Source organism: Urocitellus parryii, chromosome 9 (genome assembly GCF_045843805.1).
Source record: "Urocitellus parryii isolate mUroPar1 chromosome 9, mUroPar1.hap1, whole genome shotgun sequence".
In the NCBI taxonomy this organism is placed as follows: Eukaryota; Metazoa; Chordata; class Mammalia; order Rodentia; family Sciuridae; genus Urocitellus; species Urocitellus parryii.
In genome coordinates, this window is record NC_135539.1 from 83,425,299 (window position 1) to 83,442,584 (window position 17,286).

The 17,286-nt window shown below is 33.4% G+C and overlaps 1 protein-coding gene across 3 annotated transcripts in view; it reads left to right on the forward strand.

The window, feature by feature from the left end:
* Positions 1–17,286, forward strand: part of Arid4b (AT-rich interaction domain 4B) — a 141,271-nt gene that overhangs the window by 84,319 nt on the left and 39,666 nt on the right. For all 3 annotated transcript variants that reach the window (XM_026412772.2, XM_077802250.1, XM_077802251.1), the window contains exons 9-16: positions 3,736–3,815; positions 6,413–6,489; positions 7,836–7,990; positions 11,245–11,317; positions 13,042–13,136; positions 14,043–14,140; positions 15,068–15,311; positions 15,601–15,776. In XM_026412772.2, the coding sequence (XP_026268557.2) occupies positions 3,736–3,815; positions 6,413–6,489; positions 7,836–7,990; positions 11,245–11,317; positions 13,042–13,136; positions 14,043–14,140; positions 15,068–15,311; positions 15,601–15,776 (998 nt within the window). The remainder of the gene's footprint in view (positions 1–3,735; positions 3,816–6,412; positions 6,490–7,835; positions 7,991–11,244; positions 11,318–13,041; positions 13,137–14,042; positions 14,141–15,067; positions 15,312–15,600; positions 15,777–17,286) is intronic.

Below are 17,286 nucleotides of genomic sequence, written 5' to 3' on the forward strand. Positions count from 1 at the left end.
TTTAGGTAGAAAATTAATAATGCAAACTTGTAAAACTCCAAATCTACCATGAAGTATAGACTGAAAAAGAAAAAACACTTTCTTGGTTGACATCCCCCAAGTAGGTATTTTCCCCATACCTACTGGACCAGGGCATTTACTTGGATCTTAATCTTGCCTTTTTGGAACTTCCTGCATAATCACAACTGCAGTTACATATTACCCAGTCTCTGGTTTTCTTTATAGTTAATTCTCTTATCTACCTACTCTTTCATGTTTCCTCTCAAATTACAGTTCTGTAGGTTGACTATGTAGAATTTTCTATTTTCATTATCTTTCTGAAATTCTGAGGAGGTAGTGCTTCATCATCAGGAGTATCCTGATTATTTGTTTCTAGTTCCGTGCAGCTCAAGCAGCAATGGCAGATGACAGAAAGTCTTTTGAACTTCATTTCATTGGTGTTGCTAACCACTAGCCTCTGTAGCAAGTTGGAGGGGTTCTGTGTAAGAGTTTTTGCTTTGTTTTGTTTTTCAGCAGTACTGATGATGGAACCCAGGACCTCTTGTCTGAGAGGCATGCACTTTGTCATTGAACTACTTCCCCAACCTAAGATAATTTTTCTTTGACTTTTAGAAAGAAAACACATATCCAGATATCTTTCAAAGACTAGCTTAGGTTGGCTTTCAACTAATCTTGTGGTGGACAGCATCATAATTTTGTAGTTCTTAAGGCAGACACAGATTTTACTAACAGTCTTGCTATACTTTATTGAAGATTTAACTCTTGTGACAGTAATACATTTTTTTCATCCATAAGATATAATTGGATAAGTGATTAAAAGGTGTTTTTTGAGGGGTCGTGCTGGGGATTGAACCCCAGGACCTTGTGCACGCAAGGCAAACACTCTGCCAACTGAGCTATATCCCCAGTCTAGTTATTAAAAGTTTTAAATTTCAAACAGGAGAATGAAGTGAATAATCAGTATCTCTTCAGAATTATCTTGAACTCTTAAAATTTGACGTGTCTAAATTTATGATCTCTGATGAGTTTGTCTGAAGACCATTGGTTCATTTGTGTCCAACACTGGTAAACACATCTTTTACAGAGGTGTCCCCCACACACTTCTTATTAATAGACCTTTCGCCTGAAGACCTGTTGACTAAATTAAGGGTACATTGCAGATAACATTCTCACCTCTAACAACTACTTTGTTTTCAGATATCAAGAGACAGAATGGATCAAAAATTATTCACTGAACACTGTTTTATGTTTTACTGTCCTACTAATAGTAATTAAACAAATTCCCTTAGAATGCATTTTTCTTCTGCTAAAGTCATTTAGTGAAGTTTATATGTGTTCATGGGATTCTTTAAAGCATATTTGTTAAATGTGGCACTTTTTATATGTTAAGCATTGTTTAAAATGTTTTATAGGGATTGACCCATTGAATGAAGTAAAAGTTTTTTGTTCTTGTGTTTAATTAATTTTTTAAATTATCGGTTGAGAATCCACTAACCATTATTGTCATCTTGTTTTCCTTTACACTGAATACCACTTGCAGAAACTTGGAGATAGGATTAAAATACATTATTCAGTGTTCAATGTGCATTTGTATGAAAATATATGTCCATCATATGTATAATCTTTTATACATTTGCAGTTTTATTTATTTATTTTTATGTGGTGCTGGGAATTGAACCCAGTGCCTCACCCATGCGAGGCAAGTGCTGTACAACTGAGCCACCACCCACCCCTTATATTTGCAGTTTTAATGAACTATACTTAACCCTAGCCTCATTATTATTTCTCAAATACAATAAATTTTGGAGTAGAAACATCTTTCTTATGTACTATGTACTGTTATCTACAAGTGATGACTATAATCCTTTTTAGTTTATACATATTGTAATCTTTATTCCAGGTGCTTAGTTCAGTGTTTGACACAAAATAAAGCACCAAATCAATGAGTTTTTATAAAGAAAAATAACAAAGATGATTCTTTGGTTTGATTAATAAAAATACTTTCTGATGCCTTTATCCACCAAATATCCATCCATCCATCCATCCAACGTTTATTGGGTGCCTATTATGTACAAGGATTGTGCTAATAAGCCTTCACAGGTACTCTGAGGATCAGTATTATTATTTCCCTCATTTGGAGATTAGGAAACTGTGAATATTAACCAGAAGAGTTAAGGTCATACTTTGGATGAATAAGTAAACTGAAAACTTAAATCCCAATGTATGTGACCATTTTCTTTGTTTTTATATACGAGGGATATTGAACCCTGGGGCACCTAAACTCTAAGCCACATCTCCAGTCCTTTTTTATATTTTATTTTGAGATATGGTCTCACTAAGTTGCTTACGGCCTGACTACATTGCTGAGGCTGGCTTTGAACTTGCAGTCTTCCCTGCTTCAGCCTGCTGGAGTTGCTAGGATTACAGGTGTGCACTATCTTGCCCAGCCATTTCTTTGTTGTTAATGTGGTAAAATTCTTTGTATGAATTCCTTTTGAAAATATGTTTTAAAAACTGTTCTGTGTATCTTTTTCTCAACGATAAGTAGTTGTACATGTGTTTTTATTGAGATTGTATTTAGCCATCTTTTAAGAGGAGGAAGTCTTAGCTTATTCTCCTTTTCAGTTTTCTTTATCAAGTGCTCCTCATCAACTTTTAATGTTTGTTATTCAGAGTATGTCAGTATTCCCTTTAGGGTGATACTATTCTATTTTTATAGCTTCACCCCTAAGATAAAACAAAGAAGTGTCTTAGGGACCAAGAAAATAACGAACAGGATAAAATATAGATTTGGGTTCTGTAACAAATCGAGTATGAACTCACTTACCTACACACCACTGTCAGCACTGGCCAGAGATGATCATTTGTGTTCATTTGTGTAGATTGCATAACCTGTAGCTTATCAAGAAAAAAATGGGTGACTTTGGTTCACAGACCCTATGTTGTAAAACTTAGGGCTTTTGACTTCCAGATTTCTATCTTAGAATCTAGAGTTGGGCTGAACTACAGACTTGTGTATTTTCCTGTTCATTATCTTCATTTGGATATCATTTAGCTGCCTCAGAACTTAAGCCCCAAACTTACCCCTTTGTTCCTTGTTTTCCTTTCTTGAGAATGCACTGTCATTTGCATGAGATAGAAAAACCTAGTGTCCTCTTCAATTCACCTTTTACTTCTCTAATTCTATGGTTTTTCTCATTCATTTAATTTTCTATTGTTGCCACTTTCCATTCAAGCCACTGTCTCTTGCCCAGGTGATTTCAAGAGCAAAATATTTAAGTTCTTGTCTGTTTCTTGTCTGGTATAACAGCCAAAGTGAATTTCTAAAAGGCAAATTTATGATGGCAAAATCTTGAATTAGCCTTTCTAAAGATCTTAGATTTTATCCTAATAATTATGCGATCAACAAGGCTCTGGAAACTTTGGATCTCTCTTTATTTTAGTCGTGGTGCAGCTCTGCCTCTTTTCTCTATTCTGCTGAGAACTTTGCCTACAGCTTCATCCCCCTTTCAGCCATGCTTCTGTTTTCAACACCATCCTGTACCAAAAAAGTGGTCTGAAATGTTCAGAATTGGAAGGATGTAAAAGATTGATTTAAAGTTACATAGGTGTGCTTACTACTCTGTAACTAAAATTGGTTTTAAACTCTTTAAGTTTAAACTAATTTTTAAAAGGATTTAATTAAAAGGCACATTTGTAACTAATATGCTAATAGTCTCACACTTTTTTTAAAAGGTGGTTTGTCCTGATTGCAGTGATGAGATTGCTGTGAAAAAAGATAATATTCTTGTTCGATCTTTCAAAGATGGAAAATTGTAAGTATCATTCATTTGGTTTGAAAAACCTATCTAGAAGTACATATGCTTTCCCCTCTTCAGTTTAAAATGTTAAGGGATGAGTGTTATTTCCAATGACCTTAGCTTTCATTTTTCACCAGAGAGAATGTTTCAAAGAGAACCATTTTTCACATTGGAGATTTAAAAATTTAAACTGTGCTAGGGTTCAAATCCAGGGCCTTGCATGTACTATGGAAGACAATGGAAAATTAAACTACCGCTGAGCTTTATACTCCAGCCCTTTTGTTTCTTTTAGTAGTCTTGTAGTACCTTTCATGACTCATTTTGGTCCATTTATACACACACACACACACACACACACACACACACACACACCCGCAGGGATTGAATCCAGAGGCACTTAACCACTGAGCCACATCCCCAGCCCTTTTTATTTATTATTTTGAGACAGGGCCTTGTTTAGTTGCTGTGGCTGGCCTTGTACTTATGAACATCCTGCCTCAGCCTCCTTGAGCCTCTGGGTTATTGAGCCAAATTTGATATTTTTAATACTAATAAACTTACTGACTTTTCTTTATGGTTCCTTTTTGTGTGATTTGTTAGTTTTTTCTAATATTTCTAGTTAGGTCTGTTGGATAACATTTGGCTTTTATATTATTCTGGAGGTTTAAAAATGAATTGCATTAGATTTATGTAGCAATTATTTTTCATATAGAAAAATTTTAGAGCTGAGGTCTTAAAATCTGTGTGTCATCCCCCCCCCCCCCTTTGACTAGAGAAGCCAGGTATTTTCTTCTGAGCCTTATCTGGTATTGTCACATTTTAAGATTTGGTGTTCAGGGCTGGGGATGTGGCTCAAGCGGTAGCGCTCGCCTGGCATGCGTGCGGCCCGGATTCGATCCTCAGCACCACATACCAACAAAGATGTTGTGTCCGCCGAGAACTAAAAATAAATATTAAAAAAATTCTCTCTCTCTCTCTCTCTCTTTAAAAAAAAAAAAAAAAGATTTGGTGTTCAGGTTTTAAAGTTTTCAAACATGATTTTTAAAAATAAAGCTGTGTGGGCTGGGGATGTGGCTCAAGCAGTAGTGTGCTCGCCTGGCATGCGTGCGGCCCGGGTTCAATCCTCAGCACCACATACCAACAAAGATGTTGTGTCCGCCGAGAACTAAAAAATAAATATTAAAAAATTCTCTCTCTCTCTCTCTCCTCTCTCTTTAAAAAAATACATAAATAAATAAAGCGGTGACACACACTTGTAATCCCAGTGGCTTGGGAGGCTGAGGAAGGAGGATCACAAGTTCAGGACCAGCCTTAGCAATTTAGTGAAGCCCTGAGCAACTTAGTGAAACCCTGTCTCAAAATAAAATATAAAAAGGGCTGGGGATGTAGCTTAGTGGTAAAGCAGCCCTGTGTTTAATCCCTAGTGCCAAAAAGTTGTTTTTGAAGATCCGTCATGAAATATCATATAAATTATAATGCCTTGAATTTGTTTCTGAATAATCCATTAAGGTTGGAGGCTGTGGTAAAAATATCTTAGTGATTGAGTTTACAGTTATTGTAGTTGGATGATGGATACATGGGGGTTCATGGTACAATTCTGTCTACTTTTGTTTGTATTTGAAATTTTAAAAATAAGCTGGTGTGATGGTGTATGACTAATTCCAGTTACTTGGGAGGCCAAAGCAGAAGGATTGCAAACTCAAGGCTGGCCTCAGCAACTTAGTCTCAATGTAAAAATAACCAAGCGATTGTGGCTTAGTGGGACAGTGCTTGCCTGCCATGTGTGAGGCACTGGGTTTGATTCTCAGCACCACATACAAATAAAATAAAAAATTTCATCAACAATTAATAAAAAATATTTTTTAAAAAATGCCAAGCGCTGGGCATACAACCTAATTGTAGAGTGCTTGCCTAGCATGTGCAAGGTTCTTCAAGGTTCAATCCTTAGCACCACAAAGAATGAATGAGTTAAAAAATGACAGACTATACATGTGTTTGGAATAGTTTTCAGGCATTTATAGTTTGAGTAACAGAAAAATCAAATGCTCAAAAGCTGAAAGAAGATTTATTAGGGTAAAATAGAAAATACATGTTATGAATATCATAGAACCTGTCCTGGTTGTGTTTAACTGACCTTCCTTATGGTCAGGGAATTCCATAAATGGCCTCAGATTGCATATTAGAATTTATTTTGAACCGAGAAACCATTGAAAAAAATTGTCAAAAGATCATTTAGATTTAACTTGGTACATATTTTTCTTAAACTCATTTTTATTGTTGACTGTTTTTTTTACTGTATTCATATATTTTTGTCATCTAAACATTTTTATTTATTACTGTATTATTCTAAATAGTTTTCAGTATTTTTTTCAGGCAGAGGTCTCTTTGATAACTGGAAACCAGGGATTTTTATAATATTTCTTAAGGCAGAATCCTCTCATAGATCTTGTCATATTTTAACATGCTGTCCAGCATGTGATTTGGGATTTGCAACCCTGTGTATAGTCACTTTCATTGTATATGTCAATATTTTCATATATGTAGTATCTATCTGTGGTATTTAATTGACTGAACTCCTAATCTGTCTTTTCTTTTATAATTAAATAATACAGTACTTCAGTGCCAAGAAAAGATGTTCATGAAATTACTAGTGACACTGCGCCAAAGCCTGATGCTGTATTAAAACAAGGTAAAGATAATCTTGGAATGAATTGGAACTAATATAAAAAGGGCTCAAGTGTTTTTGAAGATTATGTTTTGTTTTTAAATTTTTTTGAAGTTATATCCTTAAAATTATATTTGATTCTACGTGATTTATACTTTTAAAATCTTTTTTGGGGGGACGCCTAATATTAGGGGCAGTATTCTGGAAAAGTGGAGAAAACTGTGTCATCAGCTCTTGACTTTTCTCCTAGTAAATGAAGTATTTGTTTCCATAGTTATAGAAAAAGGAATCAAAGTAGTTTTGATGTGTTAACTTTCAGTATGAATGGAGGCTCCAATAGTTACATTTGATTGAGGAATATGCTATAATTGCATTTGTTACTTTATTGTTTGGCCTTGTAAATATTGTTATTTTGTCTTTGCCCTTATACATCAATTCAGTAATATGCTGTGTAATCTGCCTTAAAAATCATTAGGATTTTATGTTTTGTAATTAATTTCCATGTATTGTAAAAGGAGGAATGATTGTGTCTAGCTAAGTTTAGTTGAAGCTAATTGTTATACTTAGATTTAACTGGAAATGTAGAGAACATTTATGGTCAATTATCAGGTATTTCATTATAACCATGGCTCTCGTGCCTTGTACATAAAACTATTTAGTAAATGTTGGATAAAATATCGAATGACTGTATTAAAGTTGTTTTCAGTAGACAAGCTTAATATCCGTTTGAGAGAAGAAAACTGTTCCTCTTGTATTTGTTTGAGCCTGATAAACCTTCCAATGATATCAGTTTTGCTTTCTGTGTAAGTGGATACCAATGGCCTTGAATGAGCAAGACTGCATGAATTGCTTCATGGAAAAGCAGCACACAGGGCCTAGAGCTCAGCAAACAGCAAATACCTTGTAGCAACATAGTTGTGTTTATTTCTTTATCTTTTTTTTTTTTTTTTTAATTTACAGTTGTAGATGGACAGCATGCCTTTATCTGTTTAGTTTTTTACGTCATGCTAAGGATCAAACCCAGTGCCTCACACATGCTAGGCAAGTGCTCTGCCACTGAGGTCCAGCCCTCTATTTCTTTATCTTGTTAAATATTCTTAGAGAATATCAGTTGGCTTTATTTCTTTATCTTGTTAAGTATTCTTAGAGAATTTCAGTTGGCTTAATTTCTTCTATGTGATGGATATCATTATCCAAAGTACATGTATGAACACACGAATGGTATGAATATACTTTATATACACAAGAGATATTTGTTCTCTCTATATGTAATATGAATTGTAATACGTTCTGTTATATATAACAAATCAAAATGTAAAAAAAAATGAAAAATATTTCTCCAGTTCACATATTTTATGGTCCTCTTCCAGCTTTTGATCAGGCACTTGAATTTCACAAAAGTAGAACTATTCCTGCTAACTGGAAGACTGAATTGAAAGAGGATAGCTCTAGTAGTGAAGCAGAAGAAGAGGAGGAGGAAGAAGATGATGAAAAAGAAAAAGAGGATAATAGCAGTGAAGAAGAGGTAAATAAAAACAGTTGATGCTTTAAAATTCCAAATAATAACTGATTAGGTCTTCACATGAAGTCATTAATCACGTAAATATTTTTAGTATTAGAAGTACTTCATAATAAAATAATATTTGTGAGATTCATCGTAATCGAGTTGTTTGCTTACCCAAGGTAGAAATATGATCTCGTGACATTAAATATATTTAGTATAGATATTCTGGTAATTCAGTAATGTCTTAATCTTGCTGTGGTTTTGGTTTATTGGATGATTAATGAAATATCACCTAATACTTCAATATGAATTTCACTGCCATATACACAGGAAAGCTGTCACTTCCTGAGTTTTTTATTGAAATACCTCGAAAATTATAAAACATTTTCCATTATTAAAAGAAAAATCAATAAAAGTAGAGTTAATATTTCTTTGATTCAGATAATCTTAAATAATCTCATACAAATGGGCAGCACCTATGCATTTTTAGCTCTTGGATCCATATCCATGAACTAAAATCTTAAATTTTACTGTAATTGGTGCTTTAGGCCTAGCAGTGACTGACACTCATTAATGGTTTTCTAAACAACTTTTTAAAAATCATTTAAGTGATGCAGATAGTGACAGGTACTATTTTTGACCATGAAGTGTGAACTATGTTTAATGTGTTTAGAAAATGTGTTTAGAAAATTAAGGTAATTTCTATCAGTATATAATATTTTTGTGACTTATGAAACTATGCCCTTCATTTGTAGAGACTATTAATGAAATAGACTCTTTAGGAAGTTATATTTTAGAGTATAGTGACCTGATGCAATGGATAGTGTAAAATTTCTCTGCTTGAGTCTATTTCCTGACTTCTTTCTATTTAATAAGCTAAATGAGCAGTCAGTCCCTTGCTTAAAACCTCCAGCAGTCAATCCCTTGCTTAAAACCTCCCAAGTGGCCTTTTGCCTACCACAAAAGTAAAGCTTCAGTGTAGAGCCTCTTTTTTGGTACAACCCCTGCCATTTTTTCCTTGTCACTTCTTTGCTACATTCTTCCCCTTTGAACTTTACTCTCTAGTTATGTCAAAGTAGGGACCTTGCTGCATCTCTGCATATCACAGTACCTCTGCCAGCACCACATTTCCTTCCTTTTCTTAGTCTCTGGGCACATTTCTGTTCAGTTTTCAAAACCGTGTTTGTGCACATTTTTATTAATGAAAACCTGTGAACCATTGCTTTCCTCCTTTTCCCCAGGAAAGGTAATCATTCTAAACCATTACTTTTCTTGTACATATCTTTGCTACTTATGTGTATGTACACATACGTTATATATATTTAGGTTAATAGCCTGTTTTTTATTTTTTGGTACTGGCGTTTGAATGGTTGAACACCCAGGTTTTAACCACTGAGCTACATCCCTAGCCCTTTTTATTTTTTTATTTTGAAACGGCCTGAGTTATTTAAGGTCTCACTACATTAGTGAGACAGAATTTGAACTTGTAATCCTCTCACTTTACCCACTGGAGCTGCTGGGATTACAGGACTACGCTACTATGCCTAGCTTGCTGATTTTCTTTCTCCCATGCTACACTGTAAGATCCTCAAAGATGGGGGAGAATCCTGTCTTTCTCATCTTTTTGTACTTGGTGTTTGCCATGGTGCATAAAATTAATGGATGACTGATAAATATTAGTTACCAAATCTTTTGTTGTTAGGTTTGTGTTTTATTATAGTTGTGTGTGTGTGTGCATGTGTGTGTTTTGTTTTTTATTTTTTTGGTAATGGGGACTGAACCCAGGAATATTACTTCCCCAGTCCATTTTAATTTTTATTTTGAAATAGTCTTGGTAATTTGCTGAGGCAAGCCACAAATTTGCAGTCCTCTTTCTTTAGCTTCCCAAGTCACCGGGATTACAGATGCGTACCACCATGCCCAACTTAAAAGCAAATCTCTAGTTTAAGAATTTTCTCAAAAACTTTACTTAAATATTTTTGGAATAGGAAAAAATTTGGCAGTTTAAGTCAAATATTGTACCACAGTATTTTAAGATAATGTTTAAAAAATAGACAACTCTGAATTTGTTTTCAGTTATCTTACCAAAACCCAACATATGTGTACTATGAGAAGTAACACATTTGTTATAAGGATATCATTGTTTTTCATTTTTTATTCTCTGTCCAACTATCAATGAAAAACCTACTAGTTAATCATCATGTTTCTTCTTTTAATTTTAATTTTTGAATTTGCCTGCCTTTGCTGTATTAGTTTTTAAAATTAAAGGGAAAATTTCACTAGAACAATGACCTTAGGTACATGATTTTCCAAACTTAACAATGCTGTATTTAGATTTATTGAGCATATCAGTTGAATATCCCATCATATATATCAGTTGAATATAACTACCATATATATTTCAGCTGGAGTAACTGTAAAGTCTGGCTTAACTGTTTGAATACCTTTTTTTCTGCAGTTACTCCTAATCATGTTCTGTAATGGTAGGCTCCATAGCTTATTTTTCTTTTATTTGATTCAGCACCTAGTACAGTGCCTACACTTACAGGTGCTCTTTAAATGTATGTTGAATGGATGAAAGTCATTGGATTGGTGAGTTCCTCAATCTTACCTACTACCCTGCTCCTTGCAGGTTGCTTCAGGACCAGCTCCCTACTGCCACAGCCCTTGGCCACAGCAGCAAGAAGCTAGTCCCTCCCTTGTAATTGATAAATCGGGGAACTATTTTATTACTTGAAGATTTCCCTAAGTCTGAATCTTCAGGTATTGTAGATCAAGTTTGTTCCCCACTTTACTGATTATATAAGCTTGAAGTACTATACAGTGGGGCTGCCTATCATGAAGAATACTTGTAATAATACCTAATGGGACCCATATTTGTACAGTTCCTTGAGGAGTAATAATAGAGTCAGATATGACCCGATTTAATGTAAGTAAGAGTAGGTCTTATTGAGTCTGTGACCCTATTGAAGAATAGCTCTCTGGTCATTAAAAAAAAAAAAAAGTTCATGAACAATCTTTAGTGTCTTTTCTTTCATGAGAATTTATGTTTGGAAATCTATTGAGATACCTTTTAGGATATATTCCTCTGTACAGCATAAAATGTTAGACATACCTGGTTTTGGACAGCTTAGTATTAAGAAATATATTTTATTTATTAAAACACTTGAAATATTTTAATGAGTATTAGTTTTTGGTGTTGGCAGGATGTCTGCTTGTATTATTAAAATGCTGAATTGAGAAAAATAATATCTTTCTTCTGTGATTAAAATTAGGAAGAAATAGAACCATTTCCAGAAGAAAGGGAGAACTTTCTTCAGCAGTTATACAAATTTATGGAGGACAGAGGTGAGTGTTTTTTGCTTTCATTCATCCTTAAATTTGTAGATTTCAGTGAGGTAATTAATATTTTGAAAAAAGGTATTCAGCTTATTAAGCCTCATGTCATGGCTAATTAAGACTGTGTTTCGACTGCTCGTATTAAAACACTTGGCACAGAGCTTGTCATATAGTAAAAAAGAAAGGACCATGAAGAATTTGACTGTATTTTGACAGATTTTGTCCAGTTCCCCTCCTATATGTATCATACCAAAGGATCATTCATTATCTTATGGAACAGCAGCAGCATGGGAACCATGGCACCATTTAAGTAGCATCTGCACAAAGGATTTTATTAAAATGTCTCCTCCAAATCAGTTCTATATACCTAGGTGTGTGTATGAGAGAGAGAAATAGAGAAAAACGACACACTTAACGTGGCCCTTATGTCTCTTATGACCCAGCCACATAGATATAAGAAGAGAATTAAATCCTTCACAGAGAGCCAGAAATACAAAAAGAAACATGACTTGGTCTCAAGGTGAGCCTTGGCTCAGATGTAGCTACCTAATGTGGAAAAACTGCAAGGATGAACGGAAGAGGAGTGGGTGCTAACCTTTGTAAATTTATAGTGATGGCCTAGATCTTCAGTAACTGTGTCCTTGTTTACTCTTGCTTCTTCACTTGACCAGAGTTTGCTGGAAAGATTCTAGAAAGGTAGAAGGGAAAGGCAAAAGAATTTGTAGCTGGAAGGAAAGGACAAGATGAGTGTGATAATATTTGGAAGTGCCACACTACTCTGGGAATTAATGTTTTCTAAATCCTTGTTTGTAATGCTGATGTGTAACTGGGTCTATATGTCTTCTTTTATTCTAATAAATGTTAATGGCTACCCTAATATGGGTATCTTTTCATTCTTCAATAAAAAGTGTTTTTTTATTCCTGTTTTCTTTTCTTTGAATGGAGGCTTGGCCCAAGAATATGCTTTTTTCTTAGGCTTTTAGGTGAGATATATTACAAACTGAAGAATACAAATAAAATGTGGTGTTAGAAAAGAGGATAAAATAAGCCATCCATTTTTGGAGAGGTTCATAGATTGCAGTCCATCACTATATTATTAATCTCCTACCAATTTTTTTAAAATTTGTTGTAGGTGGACACAATAATCTTTATTTTATTTTTATGTGGTGCTGAGGATCAAACCCAGTGCCTCACACATGCTAGGCAATAGCTCTACTACCACTGAGGCACAACCCCAGCCCCCTCTACCATTTTTTAACAGTTTTAGAGTTTAATGTAGTATCCTTGTCCTGCATTTCCCTGTGTTGGAATGAAATAAGACTGTAGAACCAGTGTTTACAGTAGAAGTGAATTAGTAAATATAAATAGAGCATCATATAAACTGATATCATTGTGAAGCAGTTCCTTATCAATTATCTCAGGACTTTCTTTTGTTTAGCCAAACCTTGCTTCCCTTATATTTAAAAGCTTGGTTCTGTCAGCATTTCAGTTTGTTTTGAGTATATGCCTTTTTCACCAGAAGGAAGATGATGTAATGAAGTTTTTAAGGTTTCAAAATTCTGATATATAAAAACTGTAAAATTGTGACATGGGTTTAAGCATGGTTATCCTGTCTTGCAATAACAAAGGAGATTTTTTTCCTGATATGTATATATGTGTATTATTTGAATCTTTGAGACTTTAGATAAAAAAATGAAGCATAACACTAATATATTTTGTGATTTCTGTAACAGGTACACCTATTAACAAACGACCTGTACTTGGATACCGAAATTTGAATCTCTTTAAATTATTTAGACTTGTGCACAAACTTGGAGGATTTGATAATGTAAGTATGGTCGTTGTCTTCATACAACATGCTTTCTCAGATGTCTGCTGTCATTAAAATTATTTTCTTTTAATAAAAATGCAAGAATATAAGGAAAAGAAAATGGAAAGTACAGTTTAGAAACAAGGAAGTTTCACCCTCCGGTGAAATAAAAAAATTTTTGGCTTGTGTTGACACTGGGTATTATATGTTGATTAGGCTGGAGTTCTCCTATCTTAGCCTCCTGAGTATTTCGGATTACAGATTTATATCACTGTACCCTGAAATTTTAATTTTAATTTAAAAAGTCTTCACAGTGAGCTTTCTGATTTTGTCAGCATTTCGTGAAAATTCTGTGCATGTCTTAGTCATAGAATGACCATATAGTAGAAACAGTTTCCATAATTCTTTGCCATTAGACTTGTATATTTCTTGAGAGTACAGATCCTTTTTAATATTCTTTACGTTTTTAATCTTTTTCACTGTGCCTTCTATAGATAGAAAATGTTTGTTGAACTGACTTAAGGAAATAATTCTAAGGTTGCCATGATGTGTGGTATTCATCCAAATAAGAATATTCTGTAGAATAAAATGCTTTACTATTTGTAATAGAATTTCTTTGATTTATTGGCTTGTAAGTTTTTTGGGATTTGTAAGTCCTTTAAAATTATTTTCCTCTCTTTGTTACAAATTTTGTTTTGCAACCTGGATACTTCCATGTTTACTATAAACAATTTTATTTAAAAGTCATATGGTCCAATATTTCAACGTTTGTAAGTCTTTCAGATAATTATTTATTTGTAAATTAAATTTAGAATTAATCATGTTTGAGATATTTCATTCTTTTGAAACTAGAGTCAATAGATATCAAAATATTACTATATTTATACTCTAATTTGAAAATTTTCATTTCACTTTGTCTTTTAGATTGAAAGTGGAGCTGTTTGGAAACAAGTGTATCAAGATCTTGGAATCCCCGTCTTAAATTCAGCTGCAGGATACAATGTTAAATGTGCTTATAAAAAGTAAGTGTATCTGGTAAATTATTCAATATTTACTGTAGAAAACAGGATTAATTTACCAATTTAACTGAAGCTAATTACTTCATTAAAGAACTCAGAAAATTTTACTAGGATAATCCTGAAAGTTTTTGTGGACAAGAACATTAGTAAAGTATTGCATATAGGTTAGAAAGTTAATATTCTAAAGTAAGATAAACCTAGGTTTGAATCCTCTTATTTTTTAAAAATTTTTTTAGTTGTAGACGGACACAATATTTTATTTATTAATTTTTTGTTGTGCTGTGGATCAAACCCAGTGCCTCACACATTCGAGGCAGATGCTCAACCACTGAGCTGCAACCCCAGCTCTGAACCCTAGTTTTGAAGGTTATTATCTCTTTGTGCCCTTTGACCTTTTATTTGTTCTCCTAAACCTTAGTTTCTTCATTATTACTATTTGCCTCTTAAGATTACTATTTATTAAATGAGATTTGTAATACTACCTGCCTCTTAAGATCACTTTTTATTAAATGAGATTTACTGATTGGCCCAATTTTGTTGCACTTAAGAAATATCAACAAGTAGATGATCTTACTAATATGTCTTATAGCTATTATTGTCACTTTTGTTATATTTAAGATTATGAAGGTCTTTTTTTTTTTTTTTTTTCTGGAGAGGGGAGGGGAGTGGTTAGTGCTGGGGAATTGAACCCAAGGCTTGTTCAAGCAAGGCAAGCACTCTACCAACTGAGCTATATCCCCAGCCCATCTTTTTTACTCTTAATAGTTGCTTTTAAATGAATTTTTTTCTTGTGTATTTTGGTTGAACATATTGAAAAGGACTAAAGATAATAAATTGGCTTTATATGGCTTGATATTTGAGAGCATAAACAAAAGAGAGGAATGCATGTTAAAGAAATCTCTACACTAATATTATATCTTATTTTTCCAGGTACTTGTATGGTTTTGAGGAGTACTGCAGGTCGGCTCATATTGAATTTCAGATGGCATTGCCAGAGAAAGTTCTTAACAAGCCATGTAAAGAGTGTGAGGATGGAAGAGAAATGAAAATTAAGGAAGAAAATGAAACAGAGATCAAAGAAGTGAAGGTTGAAGAGGAGAGGAATGTAATACCAAAAGAAGAGAAGCCTACTGAGGATGACATTGAAAGAAAGGAAAATATTAAACCTTCTCTGGTAAATCAGAAATTGTTGATTGTCCTTTTCTACCTTTGGTATATATTTTTTTAATAATATTGTACTTTATTGTGTACATTTTCCTTATGTACTACTTTTGAATATTTCTGATTATATTTTTAAGAATGAAAGTAGTTTTTAAAAAATGACAAGAGTTTCTTAAATGTTAAAAAAATAACTGTATCTTCATTAGTATTGGCTGGTAGTTCTTGTTCCTGACACTTAAGATGATGGCTTTGGGTTGAAATTTTTTACTTTTGTTTGTTTAGTTCCTCTGATCTTTTCCTAGGGAAATAAAAAGAATTTATTAGAATCTGTACCTACACAATCTGATCAGGAAAAGGAAGTTAACGTTAAAAAATCAGAAGAAAGTGAAAATCTGGAAGATAAAGACACTGATATAAATAGGATAGACGAATCCCTCAGCATAAAGGTAGAAGCTGAAGAAGAAAAAGCAAAATCTGGGTAAGAAATTTGTTTTTGGTTATGATGTATTTTGGCTAGATGAATTCTTCTCCTTTGATCTTTATGTTTATGTGTGTGAATCTAAATTGATTGACAAAATATGGAATAGTAGTGATTTGCATTTATTAAGAAAACAGCATTTGCCTCTTTCAGAGACCATAAAAACATTCATTTATAGAAAGAGATCATATTTTTGATCCATTCTTGCTCTCATCATGGAAATTTATAAAAATTTTTAGAGAAAAGTACTTAAAAAAATTTTTTTTAACTGCGTTAAGGTCTTTTGAATGACCAGATAATATGAACTTGAGACGATACCCTTCTTGTGTTCTGTGGATGGTTTTTTGGCTATAGATTTGGAGAGTTGTATGTATTGAGGGGAAAAAAAAGGAAAAAAATACTATTATAATAATAATCTTCAAAGGCCAAAATCATTGTTGTGTTCTATATGATAGAAGCATTTACTTGTTTTGATCACTTTGGGATGATGAATTATTTAACAATTTATGGACTGACAGGGGCCCCCTAGATTTAAGAGGTATTCTTTGGCATTTAATTTATTTCTGAGGTTGAAAAAACATCAGCATTGCCAGATGTGCACTCCTATCAATTTCTGTAATCCCATCTGCCCATGAGCTAAGGCAGGAGGATCGATAGTGGTACCCTCTCAAAATGAAAACAAAGGCTTTGGGCTAGCTTAGTGGTGTGGCATCCCTAGGTTTAATCTCTAGTACTACAGACAAAATGTAAAACACAAACATGATTAAGCACATTCAATTAAATAAGCACAACCAAATTTTTAAAATCATTTTAGTATTTTTCTTACATTTACAGCATACAAACAAGGAATTAAAAAAAAACAAAAACAAAACTGGGCCTTGGGGGATATAGTAAGAAGTACTTTTTTATTAAGCTTTGTTATATTTCTATATGTATAAATGCATAATTGAAGTACATCTTACTGCTGTTGAAGACTATTTAACTATTAAGAAACAGTGAAATTGAGCCTTTTGCCTAAAATATCTTGATTATTTAGACTTCTGAAATTTTCGTGGCAGTGAACATGGAAGAAAACAAAGTGGGGTTTAGATGAATATAATAAAATGTTTATTATACTTTGTTATATTTGTGTATAGGTGTATATGTGAAGTTTTTATTTTTCGTAGAAATTATTTCAGCTAATAAGAAATCTAATCAGGTTTTAACTTTTGCCTAAAAATCTTTAGATGTTTTTGGAACATCTGTATGTAAGGCACATTGGTAAATCTGTGTTTTTCTTCGTTATCATTAATTGTTTTCAGTTTGGTATCTTATTTTTTTTTAAGTTGTATATGGACTCAAAACTTTTAATTTGTTTTTATATGGTGCTAGGATCAAACCCAGTGCCTCACACTGGTGAGGCAAGTACTCTACCACTGAGCTATACAACTCCAACCCCTGCTATCTTATTTTATAGAACAGTTTTTTTGTTGTTGTTGTTTTATTCATCCCTTTAACTCTTAATCTGTAT